Source organism: Athalia rosae, chromosome 1, assembly GCF_917208135.1.
Source record: "Athalia rosae chromosome 1, iyAthRosa1.1, whole genome shotgun sequence".
Lineage (NCBI taxonomy): Eukaryota > Metazoa > Arthropoda > Insecta > Hymenoptera > Athaliidae > Athalia > Athalia rosae.
Window position 1 is genome coordinate 12520800 of NC_064026.1, and position 16619 is coordinate 12537418.

Sequence of the window (16619 nt, forward strand, 5' to 3'; positions counted from 1 at the left end):
ATTGTAGAAAATGTATTAGGATTGAATCGGAAAACGTTTTTCTTGACAATCGTCGAAGAGCGTGTAGTACCCGTACATCGATCTATACACGTACAGAGTCGAGCGTGGGTATATAATGTGAGAGTTTGCAACGCGGTTCTCGAGTGGTTCCGCAGGTTCGCCTGATTAAACTTGGAAGTGCTCGAAAATCGGTCGATCGCTGCTGGAGAGATAATCTCTTCTTCCCAAGTGAATATATGTATAGCAGCCGGTCGTGTACGAATCGCAATGCTTTTCAACGGACAATGGATCGAGCCCACTGTCAACAAGCTCCGTTCGCATTTCGTACGGAATTGATTCAACGGAGCCGGAATGGATTATCAATGATCCAAAGAGCGGACGAATGATGGCCGACCGTCGCCGTTAGAAGAGGTAAAAAGTCGCGGTCGCAGTCGGAGTCGGAGTCGGAGAATACGTGAATTAAAATTTATTAAGGAGATAGAAATAATTAAAAGATACCGTGACGGGAAAGGACATCCCGAATTAACTAAGCGGAGGTTAGTCAGTTCGTTAGCGGGTAAGTTAGTTAGTTAGTTGGGCCAAGAATCGCCGGTGCGACGAACGACCAGGGGGGACAGCCACGCTCGTACAGCAGCAGGCCGGTCAGCAGCTGCCTCGCATACTTCTTGGCGGAGAATAACTTTTCGCATTACGTAATAAAGTCTGGTCAACCGTTTCTCAGGCTACGGACGGTTAAACGATAAAGGAGAAGCCAAAGGAAACGAAAAAGGTGTACTTACAAAATTCACTCTCAGGGAGATATGGGTGAAAATTACTCGAAATAGTCGCCCGAGGTGTAAAAAAAAAACGATTGCGAAACTCTAGGGACATATTCGGACGTCCGAAGAACGTTCGTGGAACACCTGTGTACTTCGATACGACGGATAAATTTCACGTACGACGTGTACGGTGTAGAATGGTCTTGAAGAGGGTAATTGGAAAAAAATCCGTACGAAGAACGTTCAAGAGTTTCGTCAGCCTAGGGGCAAATTCTGGTTCGTCTTGACGCGTCAGGAGTCGAGGCGACGCCCTTGGCCGTCGGTTCTTGGCTCTCGGTTTTGTAGAAATCCTTGATTAAACACGTTGTCGAGATACGTCCACCGCCGCACAAATTCTGCTCAAAGCTTTACGCACGCACAATGTTAGCGTGTGAGGCAACGGCGTGCGAAAGATGATTAAAAAATTGATATTCCATCCCTCGAGTCTAGTCGTCGTTCTACAAATTTAAGCCCCTCTCACCTCAACGGTATACTTCTTGAGGATTTTTGAAATTTCAAAGAACGGGGCCAAAAATTTTTAAAATAACCTCTGCCTCTCTTTGTACTATTATATTTCTCGGCGCGCGGTCGAATAACTTTTTCACGATATTTTCCTTATTCCCTCCAGTGATCATCCCTCTTCACTCGGTCCGACGTCGGCCTCTCGTCGACCGTCAGTATCCACAAATGTATTTTCGTCGATCGATTAATTATTTACGGAAGAATTTCTTCCTTCAGAAAGGGAATTCGCTTGGGCGGCGCTGTTCTTCCGATTGTAAGAAAACGCGAATCGCCGTGGGACGGGGAGCAAAGGAAATGATAATTCATGTACTTCTTTGAGAACGGCGTCGGTGTCACAGAAGCCCGATGGGCCATCGTGTCTTTAATTAATGAACGCTATTAACGGTCCATTTTCGTTGATAAGGAGACGCTGAAGCTCCCATGTACCAGTTTTCCCTAATTCGTCCAATTTCGTTTTTGGAAAAACACCAACCTCGTTATTTCGATGGTACATCGATGTATACGTATAAAAATTGGACGAGACGGAAAAACAAAAAAAAACAAACAAACAAAAATAGTAGAGATCACGGAACGGCGGGAATACCACGGCGAAGTCGTGCGAATGTCGTAAGGAAACGAGAAAATTGATTCCCAGTTTTTTTCGAGCGCGTGAAAAATTCCTCGATTTTTCAAGACAACGCCAGATGCGAGCGACTGATCCTGCGCTCGTTTCGGAACTCAATTCCCTGAGGTGTCAGCTCGTATGATGTTCAAATATCTCCATTTTTCTCGGAACAACGGGAAAAAAGGAAAAAAAAACAAGCGGGACGAAAACGACCGACCCCAATAAACAGCGAATTGAATTCGAAATTCGGTAAAAATAATTACTCTGCTATAAGCGCGATCACAAAGGTCTCCCGAGTTCGCCGACCACCCTTTCTCATCCCGGAAATCCTTCCTTGAAATTTTCGAGTCGCAATAAATTGGCGAAAGAAAAAAAAAAAAAAAAAAAAACCCAAGGAGGTGATCGAGGCCGGTTTACAGACTCTCAGTAACAACCTTCGCGTTAACCGCATTGAATAATTAACAGAATTACCGTTTCCATGTTATTCGAGTACTTTTGATCGTAAGTACTTGAGAGCTAGGATGTATAAAGGTACAAGGTGTACACTGTACACCGTATACATGTATATATATATATATATATGTGTGTACACATAGCTTGTATCTCTGGCTATACCTATACCACCTGCAGCCAAGCCTTCGCCCCGCGTAGCACTGAATATTAATTACACGGAGAACGCGAGAAACGAGGGTGAGGAGAACCGAGTGAGAGTGTATTGGTAAGATAAGGCGTAACATGCACAGCATCGATGCTCCTAATAACAATAACAATAACAATGATGTTAATCATAATTTCGCACCGGCGATAGACGAGCGTGGGGATGACGAGGGGGAGTATCGTCTTTCATTTCACCCAGAATATGACCACGGTGTTCGCGCGCACAGAGAATCGTTGATTCGTTCGTTTACGAGCACAAGTTCAACGTCGGACGCGTCTAATCGTGTGGTTGTTCGCGTTCACGGTGAGTCCGAGTCTGATCAATCTGGGTAAAAATTGGCAAAAACGCTTTCGGACAGGGAGGGATGTGCGCGAACTGTCCGTGTACCGCACTGCAATTCATCGTACTACTATGAATGACCGTTTTATCTTTGGGTGTTCCGATTGTCCGTCACATTACTCGGGATCGATTGGATCCGGAAGAGGGACGAAGTGGGCGACGATTTTTTCATACGTTTTTCCTGAAAACTAAAGTGAAAAGAAAATGATGAATAACTGCAAATAATGGGGAAGGAAGTTCAATGCGATACATATATATATATACTGTGTTACTCGCCACGACATTCCAACAACGTGGACGCGCTCATTTTCCTCACGACTTCGGCCTTCGGTTCGTCATCAGGGGTGACCCCGAACGTCCTCGAGATCAACCGAAAAGTCAAACGCTCCTGAAATCGCGACTCCTATAGTTTTCGCATGACTCCGGCTTCTGGATAACGTTCCTGAACGCGTCCACTTCCAGCGTACCGAGTTCGGATCTTTGCCGAGGTCGCCGAAAGCCACCCCTAATATTTCAAGCCGATCGGTCGAAGCCATCTGGAAATGGCTGGCCATGTTGAAAACGTCCCTCCGGTTTCCTTGAGTTATTACAGTAGGAAAATTGAGTGAGAATATTCCGAAAGAAAACTAATACGAAAGTACCTTATGCTTTTTCAATATTCTTGCTTTATCTTCCAGTAAATTTCACGCGGTTTGTACGTAATTACACGATTCTCCGCCGGCTAGTATATATTGTTCCTGCGCAAGGGTGCGTACCGGTTAGATACTCTTATCGGAGGGTGGATCCACGTATGTATGTAATACGTACGTGTGTGTAAGTATTCGTAATTCTGCCAAGGATGGGCGGGGAGGGGGGGGGGGGGGGGGGGAGTTATGTGCCTAGCATAGAAGGAACGTAGTATATGTATATACACAGTACACCCTCCGATAAATTGAAGGAAGGGGGATTAGCGAGTATAACGGTGGTGGAGCTCGAGGCACCGTCGTCGGGCGGGTGTTCGAAGGTATCCAAACACTCCAGTTTAATTTCCTCATCAACCCCCGGGGTGCGTCGCGTTCCCATGGGTTTCCCTGGCGCCGGGGGTACCGAGGATTGGCGCAGGAGACCGAAGTCGGGGGTCGTCTTTTTGTTGAAGTTTTTAATATAAAGAGCGAGATATAATTGTTCAAAGGGTGAACGCCGACGCTCCCCCGTGCTAGGGTGGAGGGAAGGAGAGAGAGAAAAAAAAAAAAAAAAAAAAATTGACGCTAAAATTAAGAAAAAAGAGAGAGATGAGGGACGGAGAAGGTCGGGTCGCGTCTGTCAAGCTTATACGCTCGTAACCTGCACCGTCCGCGAGCCCGGCGACAACGACGACCGGCGTAGGGATGCTGCAAGATTGAGTCATTTTTTTACTCTCGCACAGGGAAAGGGTGGGAGAAACATTTCCCCGACCCTCGACCCCGTTCGAGGAATTTAAATTTACAAAGTAATTGTTTTCGCGCATACCCCAGACCACCCCCGTGCCATCCCTTGTCAAAACGACTCGAGGAAAAAAAGGCAAAACTTCATCGCTCGAGATCGTATCGAATTTTTTCACCAGGTCGTTCGACCCCGCGACAAATTACTGGAAGGGATTTATCTTATCGATCAAAACTTGGTAAGACACGATACGCCGGCGACGTTCGTATTTCCATCGTTGCGACGAGTAGAAATTCTCCTGGGTAATTTGACGACCGGGCGTCTGACGTGCAACGAACGACATCTGCGGGTACGCGATTGGCCGGAAAACCCCGGCAATCTCTTCGTGCATCCGTAAGATCAAAAGTCCGTCTGTTCAGACGGCGTGATTACCTTCGGATTCATTGAACGATTGAAAGCGAAAAAAAAAAAAAACCGTCACGCTTCGTTTTTCGATAGTTGCAGTTAATGAATTGCGACGAACAAAAAACATACGTATCGCGCGTCCGTTAATCTTACCGACTGCTCAAATCAAAAGATCGAGACGCGCTGACGGGTTTCTGGTCGTTCACGGTCGGTAGAACGCGAAACGAAATCGTTGGAATCGTTACTTTGATGCTGTAATAAACGCTCTGATGTTGAGCACCCATGAATTAGGTATTTTATTGAAGTAACGAGTAATTAGTCGTAAATCGAGTTGTTTGCCACGGGGACGAAGACGGGGACGCGGAAATCCTGCGCGGGGGCAGACGTGGTAATGCCGATGCTGGAGCGAAGACACCGAATATAATCGCGTATAACGTTATTATAGCCACGGCAATCAGCCGTCCAATAAATATCCCTACAGTATAAATAATCGGGCAGCGGTTTGGTATAATATTCTCGTAGCGAGACATCGGAATCGGAGATGGGGATTGAACTCCGTCGCGAATCGTTGGTTTTTTTTTTCTTTTTTTTTCTTTTCTTTTTTACTTATTTTCAGTTTTTTTGGTTCTCTTCTTTTATTTTCTTCGCCAGTCGTAAAACTCCGGGAAGTGAATAGGGAAGCAGAAGCAGAAAAAGCGGAAAAATGATGAGGCGGCAAACGCGGGGACTAGAGATGAGCTCTGCAGGATTTTAACGATATCTCGTAAAGTATTATTGATTAAAACTGGGGTAATTCCTTCGTCTCTTTTTACAACCCCACCGGTGGCACGCGGTGATCTAACCGTAATACCGTTTCGCCCAAGTTTTTCTTCATTGAATTTTCTTTATTATTTATTTATTTTTTTTTCTCTCACACACAGCTTGCGGCACGCTACCCCAATCGTTGAAAGAAATCGTAATCGCATGATTAGCTGGAAAAAATGCCGTAGCCTGGCTCCGTTATCGACGCGCGAAACGAAATGAAATCCGCCGTTGCACGTACGACAATTATTATACCATCGTATCACGGTGTGAATAGGGGATATGACATATTATACAAATTGGATCCGTTAGAATGCGTAAAATAAAGTAAACGAATGAAAAGCGGCCGCAGACGCTGAATTGTATGTACATAGGTAGGCAGGTTCCACGTAGTACCCCGTATACCAATTAGCTTCGTACGCTGCCCACGTACGTTCGAGGTTTTATCTCGTCTGAATTTGACGTTTTCTCGAGGGTCGAGGGTTGGCGGTCGGGGAATGCCGGGGGGGGGGTGGGTGGTAGCGAGGGCGATTCAGCGAAGCTACAACGCGAACGAGATACGGCGTAGAATTTGAATCAACGAAAGGGCTGTGTAGGGCCAATTTCACGCATTGGTTGGCAGCGGGCGATGTTTTGGCGGTGAAAAAAGTGTCGGGTGATTTTTCAAATTTATACAACGGCGCGTCTATACGTGCGCAGGCAAGGCGTCCGGGGATCTCCTATTTATTTATTTCGAATGTGGAAATGACAGGCAACTTTTTGTACGCGTGTATTACGTTGTCAAGTTGTTTCTCTTCCCTTTCTTGCCTCGTCTCTTCTTTCGCTCTATTCATGATCTTACTTTTCGGTGGCGACGGAGTTACCCTCACTCGAAATTAACACCGAGGACCGCGCGTACTCTTCGTAACGGGCGGAAGCGCGCGCTGGGGCGTTGTTATTATTTAGGCATAAAGTTTGACGAACGAAATTTGACTTTCAAAGAAAGTAATGCCATTAGAACAACCCCTCGGATGTACGCGGGGTAAAAAACGAAAGCATTTTCGGTAACAAAAGGAAGAAGAGAAAAAAAAATAAAGAAATCCCAGCGGGCGGCGAGACTCACGCAACAATCCCGCGTGATGTAGTGGGTACATCGGGCGAGTGTAGAAATGGGAGCAGCCGAGTATTTTCTCTGAAATAAAATACACGAATAGGGGAAGCGAAGAGGTACGGCGTGCGCGGCTTTCGGAGCAGTCCAGATCCGCTGTTCGGAGGTTCAAAGAAAAATGAATAATTCCAAGCTCGTAACACCACTGATTCTAACTACGTTTGTTCGACTGATTCCTTTCTCTCCATTTCTATTATAGTAATTCCACGTAATTCCTCTGGAATATTTTCTGTGCGACTGTGTGAAATATACAATATGAAGGGTTGGGTGTATGGAGCGGGAAAGGGGGGGGAAGGGAGATGGGCGAAAAGTTTTTTACCTTGAGGCGTAGAACGTAGGTGACTTCCTCATCTTCCCGTAGCACACTAATGATTCAAGTTTTTCAAAGCACACAAACGAAAAAACAACAACAACAACAGCAGCAACAACAACAACAACAACAACAACACTCTGCGGCAAAGTTGCAGCTATGGCAACTGTGTAGCTGCAGCAGCAGAATATGAGGATGAAGATGAAGAAGAAGATGAAGGAAGCGGAGAGACGAACGTTTAAACAAAACTCGTCGTTCGTGGCGCTTCCCTTATACCGCCGTCGCACAGCAGACACTGAATTATTACGAAGTTTTACAATTTATTTATCTATGCGTCTTATGGATATCACGTTTTTATGTATGTACAAGAAATATTATTTATTTATATATATATATATATATATATATATATTTTCACCTAGGCTACACACTTTGCGCGTTTAATTGTCGATCTGATATGTCGCGATTTATTCATTGAACGATAACACCATTTCACAACCCCCTCGGAGCATGCGACTGTTACTCGGTGGTATCCGCTAGATCGGGATGAATTCGTCGTGCGTTAAACCGCAGTCCCGAAAACGTCCGTCGTTGAAATTTCGACGAGATTGATTTTTTGAAAATCCTACCAGAGTTCGCTGCATTTCACTTGGCCGTTGTATTCACTGAATTTCGTTATAACATTTCGTTTGATATTACCACTCAGCCTTTGATTTCGACTTGGGGGGAAAGAAAAAATCAAGAAACAATGAAAAAAACAAGTTCAAGAAAAACTTGAGCGTGAACCTTTTTTTTTCTTTTTTTTTTACATCCCTATCGAAACTTCAAAGTGTTCGTAACGAGCCCCGCGAGCGGGTGTTTATTCCTACCGTGTTAACGAGGCTAGTTTACGCTTCGGCTGCTGATACCAATTTGCATAGTTTTTGCCACCGTACGTAAACGACGCGCTGTATACGTGTGTAGTACGACCGTGGCACGCGGAGTATATTAGTCATCAATTATCTCTGCACCGTACTCTTCTACGCGTACGTGTGTTCGCTGCGAAAAAAAACAAAAATCAACAAAAAAGAGCACGAACAGTTCTCAGATTCGTCGTCGTCCGACGTCGCGATCGAAACTCCGACGCACTTCGCGATTCGTTTCATTCAAATCCAGAAGCAGCGACACCGCGAAACGGATCGAAAGAGGGGCGAAAATTGACGCACTCCAGTACCAGGTGTCCGTCGCACTTTCGAACCTTTTTTCATCACCAGCGGCAGAGGAAGGAGGGTTAAATCGAAACAAACATTTGTCGTGTGTGGTTCACTTCGAGCTTTTACTCGTGGCACAGTTTAACGATTACGAGCACGGTTTCGGATATGGAAACAAAAATAAGGAAAGAGTAAATCGTCGGCAGCAGGCTTCTTTGCTATAATCCCTCGCGGAATTGCGGGGGGTTCTTCGTCGCACGAAGATCACCGTAATTTCGTCCTCCTAAAGTCCGGCTCCTCCCGTAAGCTCCAGTTTCCAGTCCAGGCAGATACGCCGGAGTGAAGCTTTCGTCCGATAGAAACTCTCTGAGAATAACACGTTCATAACGTCGCGATGTCGACCGGCTATCGTCGAACGACAGTATGGACCGATCGTAGCGATGCTGCGAACGATACGAACAAGGAGGGTATCGCCCGCACTGCTCTTCCGACAAAGGAAGAAGAAGAAGAAAAAGAGGGATCATAAAATGCGGAATGAACTCGCGTTTTCTTTCTCTTTTTTTTTTTTTTTTTTATTCACACGCAGCACTGATCACAATCCACTTCCGCACGATAATCGAACGACGACGGTAACGCGTGATTTTCAACCCGCAAGGTCACAACAATTTCCGTTGTTCGATCATGATCGATGTCCCCACGACTCGCGCCACTCGATCTCGGTGTTTCAATTCGCACTGATCGCCGCCTGCGCACCGCGGACGCACAACGCGACGATGGCTACATCTTCGTTCTCTTGTCAACCGCAACTCCAAAACCACCCGCACACCCGTTACCCTCCTATCACCCTTCGACGTACGGACACCCCGCGCGAATACAGCGACGAATCCTCGGCCAACGGATCACCGACTACCCTTCCTCCTCCTCGATCTTTGTCTCGCTGCACTCGCGTTACAAGATTTTCAAACTCGTTCCCGGTCCTCCTTCCCTTCCGACCCGAAGAGTAACGTCATGGAGTTCGGAGGCGTATCGTCCGGTGTCGGTCCAGTTTCGCCCGCGGTTGTTATTCCCGGACTCCGGCAGGATACCGTTGCAGCTCTCGACTCCGATACGCGGGGGCGGGGGCGGGGGGTGGGGGGTGGGGGTGGGTGGGTAAGGGGGGGTAAGGGGGGAGGGGGTGTTTGTTGTCGGTATTCGTAATTGCGACGACGGTGGCGTTGGGATACGCGGGTGGCGCTCGAGGGGAGGGTTTCGGGGGCCAGGGGCTAGGGGGTAGGGGGTGGTGGTAGGCAGTTGCGGTTCGTGGTGGTTCGTGGTGGTCGGTGCAGGTGGCCGGTGGATGTGCCAGAAGTGCGGGCTTACGACGGAATGAGAGGAGAGCTTAGCTCGGGGGGGCCACAGCGTGCCCACGACCGACTGCGACGTGCGAGAGCTGCGCGTATCGACCGCTCCCCCGACACCCCCGCATCCCTCGCAAACCACCCTCGCACGACACCCTCGCGTTCTTTCCTCGGGCGCCACATCCTATGCGTGCCATGCGCGCCCACGCGCCACCGCCTATACGATTGTTCCCGTCCCGTTCTCCGACTCCCTTCGTCTTCTATTTTCGGCAACCGTCCTTCGTTTCCACCTACCTTTCTTTTTTTTTTTTTTTTTTTTTTCGTTCACCGACGATGACCGATACACAGGTGTTCCGCGAGAACGAGGAAAGTGAAACGCGTACACTTGACTCGAAAAAAGATATCGCAAGAAAAATAAAAAAATATATATAATCATCGGTGCAACGAGCGGCAACATGCGAGTATGAGGTATAGAAACGTGGTACGAAGGTCGTGGGCGACGGGATGTTGAAGCTCCAGTTGTGTGAGCTTGATCTTCTTTTATGAAGAAATAGAGCCACTTGTTAACGATCGTGCGTTTTAAATGAGTAGAACAATTACGGAGCTCTGGTTATCTCGTATCAATTATTATCACCTGTGTGTCTATTGCGATCTACGTTCATCCGAGGTACACTGCGTTGCACTTGAAAAGTATACATTCTACCCCAGCCAGGTAACCCGATAACGGATATCTCGTTCGATCTTGTCCCTAATTGGAAATCGTCGAGATATTGTTTTGAAGACGATCGTTTTTCCGGGAAACGAGATGATGGGGTACAAAAGCTTATTATCTTTCGCGTTTTTTGTATATACGCATACTTGACGTTTCATCATCTTTTACACCGATCTGCTCAGTTTGAAAATGACCGAAAACTTAGGTAATTACGGGCATACTTCGTGTTTTCGAATACAACATCATAAGCCCCGCTCGCATCCCGAATCTACCGAGTACCGGTCGCGGATACTTGAGAGAAATTTATAGTATAAGCGGCTAATATGCGAATACGTACGTCATACGCATACATATAATGTGATACTCGAAATGCCTCTCGATGAGCTCAGAGGCTTCCTGACGGAGAAATAATTCTTGAAAATTCACCCGAAATATCCCGAAAATTTCGACCTCTCTATCCAATCAACGTTGGTTCGGACCGGGGCGTAGGCGTCTGCGAGTAATGACAAATACCATTCTGGAAACGGGACGATCCGAAACAGGATTTCGCTACATTAATCAAGTAAAATATACATACCATCCCGCGTCACGCTCCAACGATCCGCTATGTACTTTCGTTGAAGGAAACCGCTGTCCAACGGGGCCTATGGGAAAAATTTCATTCAAGAAAGAAAAAAAAAAAAAAAAAAAAGGAAAAGAAAGTATTTCAACATTCAAAAATTACGACACTTTGGTGCTCGGATAAAAACGCGCATCAGTTTTCACAGTGAGCCGCGTCAAGAGTACGGGCTAATTTTTCATGTATATCAAAAGTCACTTCAAAATGTTCCGGCAATTGACGTAAAGAAGGGCTCAAGGATTATGAACATTCTCAGCATCGACGTTCGTCATGTGGGTACCTGTAACCGGTAGGAATTTAATACGAGTAGACGCCACGGAGCGGGTATAAGTTGTTTTAGCCTGGGGGTTCCTTTTTCCCAGTTGTACGTTTATGTTAACTATCTACGAGAATATTATCCTCGAACGTCGCCACGTTGCGCGCGTGTCACGGTTTCACAGCGATTCTCGTTTCACCTCCGTCCCATTCACAGCCCCTTCAGTCGCGTGTCGTGGAAAAGGTCGCGTTACACGAAACACGACGGAAACGGATATTGCCGCAGGTTGCGATAGGCATCCGATGGCGCTACTAAACTCATACAATATTAAACGATCTTGAAATAGATAGAGATCCGTATGGAGAATATGCATCGGATATTCATAAAGATTACAGATGTATTCACGTGTTAATATAATATACGCATCTACCGAAGACTTCTCTAATCCATGAGAGGTAATTGTAATCGCTAGGCCCGTACGAGCTCACCTGTCTGTCACGGAATTCCCTTCTATTTTTCACCAATACGAATGAATGGGGTAGTAAACGCGACGAATTGGTATAAGAGCCTCGTCGCAGCGAGGCGAATAATCTACGTACGCGTAGACATGTACGGGAGGGTTTTACATTTATACATATACACATATACATGATCGGGTACAAAATGACGGTGGTTGTGGTGGTGGTGGTTTTCGCAGGCGTTGCGCACAATTCATATACATTGCCGATGTGTGTAGAGGCTGAGCTGCAATTAAAATTGGTCAAGCGGATTAGAGCTTGGGGAGATGCGAAAGCTGGGGTATCAAATATTTTCGATATATTCAAACCGTACGCGTACTTCAGCGTAACGAGTTCCAACCGCTGTTACACATCGACGCGTCGGGACGCACAGCTCTGGGGCTCCACTACAGCTTCAACCTGCCGCTGCAACGTTGATGCTATTTCGGCGTACGGGGAATTGCAAAATGAAAAAGCTCCGGCGTACGTAATGTATGTACGTACGTACGTATGTGCATATTAGGCATTCCGTGTAAACTTCACCGCAGCATGTGTAGACGTACAATCGCTGACGTCTCTTTTCATTCGCGGTCCAACGGGCGATAGCAGTACCGACAAACGGTTTTCTAAATTTTTTTTTCTTTTTTCTTTTCTTCATATCATATTTGTACTTCGAAATATCGAAAGACCGTTGAATCATCTTGCGAGACGAAGGTTTCTTCACATTTTCCAACACAATCGTTAGCCAATCATTTTATAATACGAAACGCAAAGAAGATTTTTAACTCGGAACCACCACGAATGCGAAATAACTTGACAAAAGTGCGTCCGAACTATCAGAACCGGAAAATTATCCTCGCTCCAAATAATAAAATACATGAGATGTACTCCACGTTACACCCCCATCACGGGTAAAAATGTGATCCAACTAACAAAAATTGATAAAAAAAAAAAACAAAATCTCTGAATGATAATTAAAATTTAAAACACGTGGTATACGCGCTTGAAATTATTGTATGGAAGCCTGACACCGTATCGCATATAAATCCATGTGATTCTTGACGACGCGCCTATAAAAAAGCCCGCCAAGCACCATGTGCTTTGAATTTTTATCATATTGTTTTTCTCCTTTATTTCAATCAATTATTTTTATCGGTTGGATTTTATAATTCCATTTCAGATAACTAAAATGCGAAGTATCCGTCAAATGTAAACCTAGCGACGACGATTGATTCGGATAATTTCTGCAGCAGGGAATAATTTTTCTGATAAGCAGGGCGTTGCGATACTATCGGATTACCAATGATAATCCAATGATACCTATCGGCGCAACAGGAATCGTGCGATTTTCGAAATTGTGTGATAAATGTTGCTTTGATGATAAGAAAATAAATCAAATTTGAGGCTCGGCGGGCTAACGTAATAATTACTATACAAGTATTCTGGAATTTTTCTCTCTAAATAGCCCGCCAAGTCCCACTAACTCCAATGTTCGCGATACTGTATCTCCTGATTTCTTCCCGTAGAGATTTCAAAAAATTAGAGCACTGAACATTTTTCTATGTGCAGCTATAACTGTCGTTCGGAATCATTTTGTGAAAAAAAAAAAAGTACGGATCACAACGACGGTGGAGTTTGCCGTGAAACGACCCATAAATAAGTGCGCCCACGCGTGCTAATGCGTACGTTTTATGAAATATCGAAGTACGCAAATCCGTTGAAAGAGTGCAAAATCCCATTTCGCGCTTGTTTTTTTTTTTTTGCAGAACTCTTTTTTTTTCACATTGTTTTATTTCTATTTTCATCCACCGACGTTCGCAGTATTAATTGATTAATGATCATTGTTTCGACTTTCTGGAGTGCGCGGCGCGCTTCGTAAATAAATATAATACGCGGGAGAGAATGGTAAAACAATTATAAAAACGCGAGCCATCCATTACAATTAATGAAATTTATCAAGATGCGAGAGAATAGTTTCATACGAATGGAATAAAAAAAAATTTTTCATTTATCTTCAACGTAGCTCGATACCTGTAAAGTCAGAATTGAATTTTCTTCACCTCGTGGTTCTCATATTTGTTCCAAAATCTGATTTTCGGAACATTTTGCAAGTCAAATAACCTGTTACGACCACTGAAAAATGCAAAAAATTGCCCGTTGAATCGAGACATTTACGTGTACACAACATACTGGACGCTCATTAAACAATCAATTGGTTATGAGATAATATTTACACCAATTGTATTCGTTTGTTTTGACATCCATTCGATTACAGATTTTATCGGTGTGTTTGTTCATTTCTTTTGTTTTTTTTTTTTCTGTTTTTCATTTCGATACGAACGCGGGGGAAAAATTTGGCAACCGAGACTGTCGAGCTATCCGGTTCATTGGTTTCAAAAGTTGCACTCGAGGAGAAGTAGCGTCGATTATTTATGTGTCCCCAAGAGAACGCGGAGTTGTGAGGGCGCGAGGATAATAGAGGTAAAAAAAAATTGTCCGGACGCGGGTCGTCATTTTTACCGAGGGGTGGTGGTGTAGGATGGATGTGCGTTTGTGTGTGTGTGTGTGTTTTTGAGTCTGCAGAAGACGTAGAAGAGCGAACAAAGGGAGAAAATCGGGTTCTCTTCGGCACATGAGAAGAAGCGTACGTCGTCGTCGGCCGTCATTCCAGCCGCTGATTCCTTAAAAACGTATTACGCCAGCCCGTATTTGAAAAAGCGATTTTATTTTGGCACACGGCGCACCCACTCGTCCCGTCATTTATAACGTCCTCGCGCCAAGCGGCTAAGCCAATCCCCAACCACCACCACCACCACCACCACCACCACCGGCATCGCCAACCTCTGCAAATAATATTCGCGGATGTAATGTATAAGACATCGGTATTATACGTAATATATTATATTTCGCGAAAGAATAATACGTATCTCTCATAGCTAGACGCCGCGTATATTTCACGGTATCCGCACCGTTGATGTATTTAATATAAACTCGTCTCGCTCCTTCATCCATTGGAGGTAGTAAAAACGATTAGCCGATACAACAAAGGCGAAAAACTGGAAGGAAGGATCGCGTAGAACCTAATTCTCTTGGCTCTATAGAAAATGATAGATTTACTCGACTGCATCGACGAGGGGTGACTCGAAGCTAACTTCCGTTCTGCCACGGGGTGGAAATCCATTCGAATTGATCCCACCCGCCACCTCCGATCACGACGCGAAGGGGTGTGGACGGAGGGGCAGCGCTTACCAGTCCGCTAATCTACGGAAATGTGACGTCGGATCAACAAAAACGGAATTTTTGCTTTAATTTGTTCACATACATTCGCGCTTGCTACGTATCAACGAACACCTGCGTGTATCGTATACTTTAATTAGACAGACGCGCATAGTTATGATACTTGGACTACATAAGGTGCAGGACCAAAACTGCTTTGATTGTACGAAGAGTGTAATGCACCGTAGAACGAGATTCACCGTATTCCTGCCGATGTAGCCTGCACACGTACCCGCTTGAGCAAATAACGGTGATGCGTGGATCGGGCATTTTGTACACGCATACAATTATACCCGGCTACGTACGATAATAGGTTTTTCGATGGGTTTGATGGGATATAGTTTATACGCTTTTGATGTTACCTGTCTATTTACAGCGTGCAAATATAGCGTCCCATATATTTTCAGCAAAGCTCGTCAGATGAGCGGTAGGTATAGCTTGTACATCGGAAACAAATATTTAGTTTTCGCCCGGAAGCTGAAGTATGAAATTTTCGATGAAAATATTCCATTCATTTTTATTCTGTCGCATTTATTGTGCGCGATTTTATTTTTTTTGTTTTTTTTTTGTTCTTCTTTCACTTCCGACTTTTGTTTGTGCATATTGCAGGTTTATTTTTGCAACGGATACCAAGCGAAATTGCGGAGAAGCGAGGCAAAAAATTTCCGATGAGAAATGAAAAGAAAATAAAAAACGATAGCTATTACTAAATAAAAAATAGCGATCGGCACGCGCCGAGAATACCCATCAGAAGGTACGAAATTATCGATATTACATTAGAGTCTGCTCCCGCAGAGGGATGGTGTAAGCGCACCCCGAAGAAGGAAATATCCATCTTCACCCTACGCCTTCTACACGCCCCCGTCAGCAACCCCCCCGCCTGCTTCTCGCCACTGTGCTTTGGAATTTCATATAATAGGCAATAATAAACCCGTCGATAACCCCGTACAATACAAACAATTTAAGCTCGCTCTCTCGGCTCCGGCGCTTCGAGACGAACAGCTCGCGACAAATAAGACCGAAAATACAAATATTAGGTGTACCTAGACCGTCCATGCAATAAGGTAGCAATATTTCTGAACACATCTTTTCACCGGGCGGGAAGAAAACGTGAGGAATCTATTAAACGGAATTCCCATTTTTGATATTGTAGATCTTCATTTTATTCGATCGAACGAATTCATTTGTAAAGTGGGAAAAGTTTCCATGGAAATAATCGAGACTGAAGAAAATTCGCAAAGTTTTTTTTATGATCCGAAATATTCAGGTTTTCCGATCAAGCCACTTCATTATTAATCGTTGCGATACAAATTACCAAACTATTTATAAATATATTCGTAAATTGACGCATGAGCGCAACTGTCCCCTGAATTTCTTTCGGGAATGGAGATGACGGGTCGTTGTTCTTCAAGAAGTTGAGATCGTAGAGCCTGAAAAAAAAGATTGTGTGATTGACCGCCGTGTCATACGACCACCGATGTGGGCCGACGGGTCTCAGACGGTCGTCGATTATAGGTAAATCACGGCTGACCTCCGAATGTTATAATGCCTGACTATGGTAGTCTACCCGCGTCTCTTGAGCAGCCCGGTAAATTACTTAAACTGCTCGAAATTCATTGGAATTATCACCATCTGGGCGAACGACAGACGAAATATCCGAGCGGTTGGAACATATACGCAACACATGTACGTGGACAATCGTCAGCTACCTCGCGGTCCGGCTGTCAGACTCTGTTACAGCCGTGACA

At 45.0% G+C, this 16619-nt stretch overlaps 1 protein-coding gene across 3 annotated transcripts in view; it reads right to left on the minus strand.

Moving 5' to 3' along the window:
• LOC105687062 (mucin-4) overlaps positions 1 to 16619 on the minus strand; it is a 198626-nt gene that overhangs the window by 135093 nt on the left and 46914 nt on the right. Inside the window, exon 2 of one of the 3 annotated variants that reach the window (XM_048648931.1) lies at positions 10801 to 10867. The exons of the other annotated variants lie outside the window; for them this stretch is intronic. Within the exon in view, the coding sequence (XP_048504888.1) occupies positions 10801 to 10803 (3 nt within the window). The 5' untranslated portion in view covers positions 10804 to 10867. The remainder of the gene's footprint in view (positions 1 to 10800; positions 10868 to 16619) is intronic. 3 annotated transcript variants of the gene reach the window in all.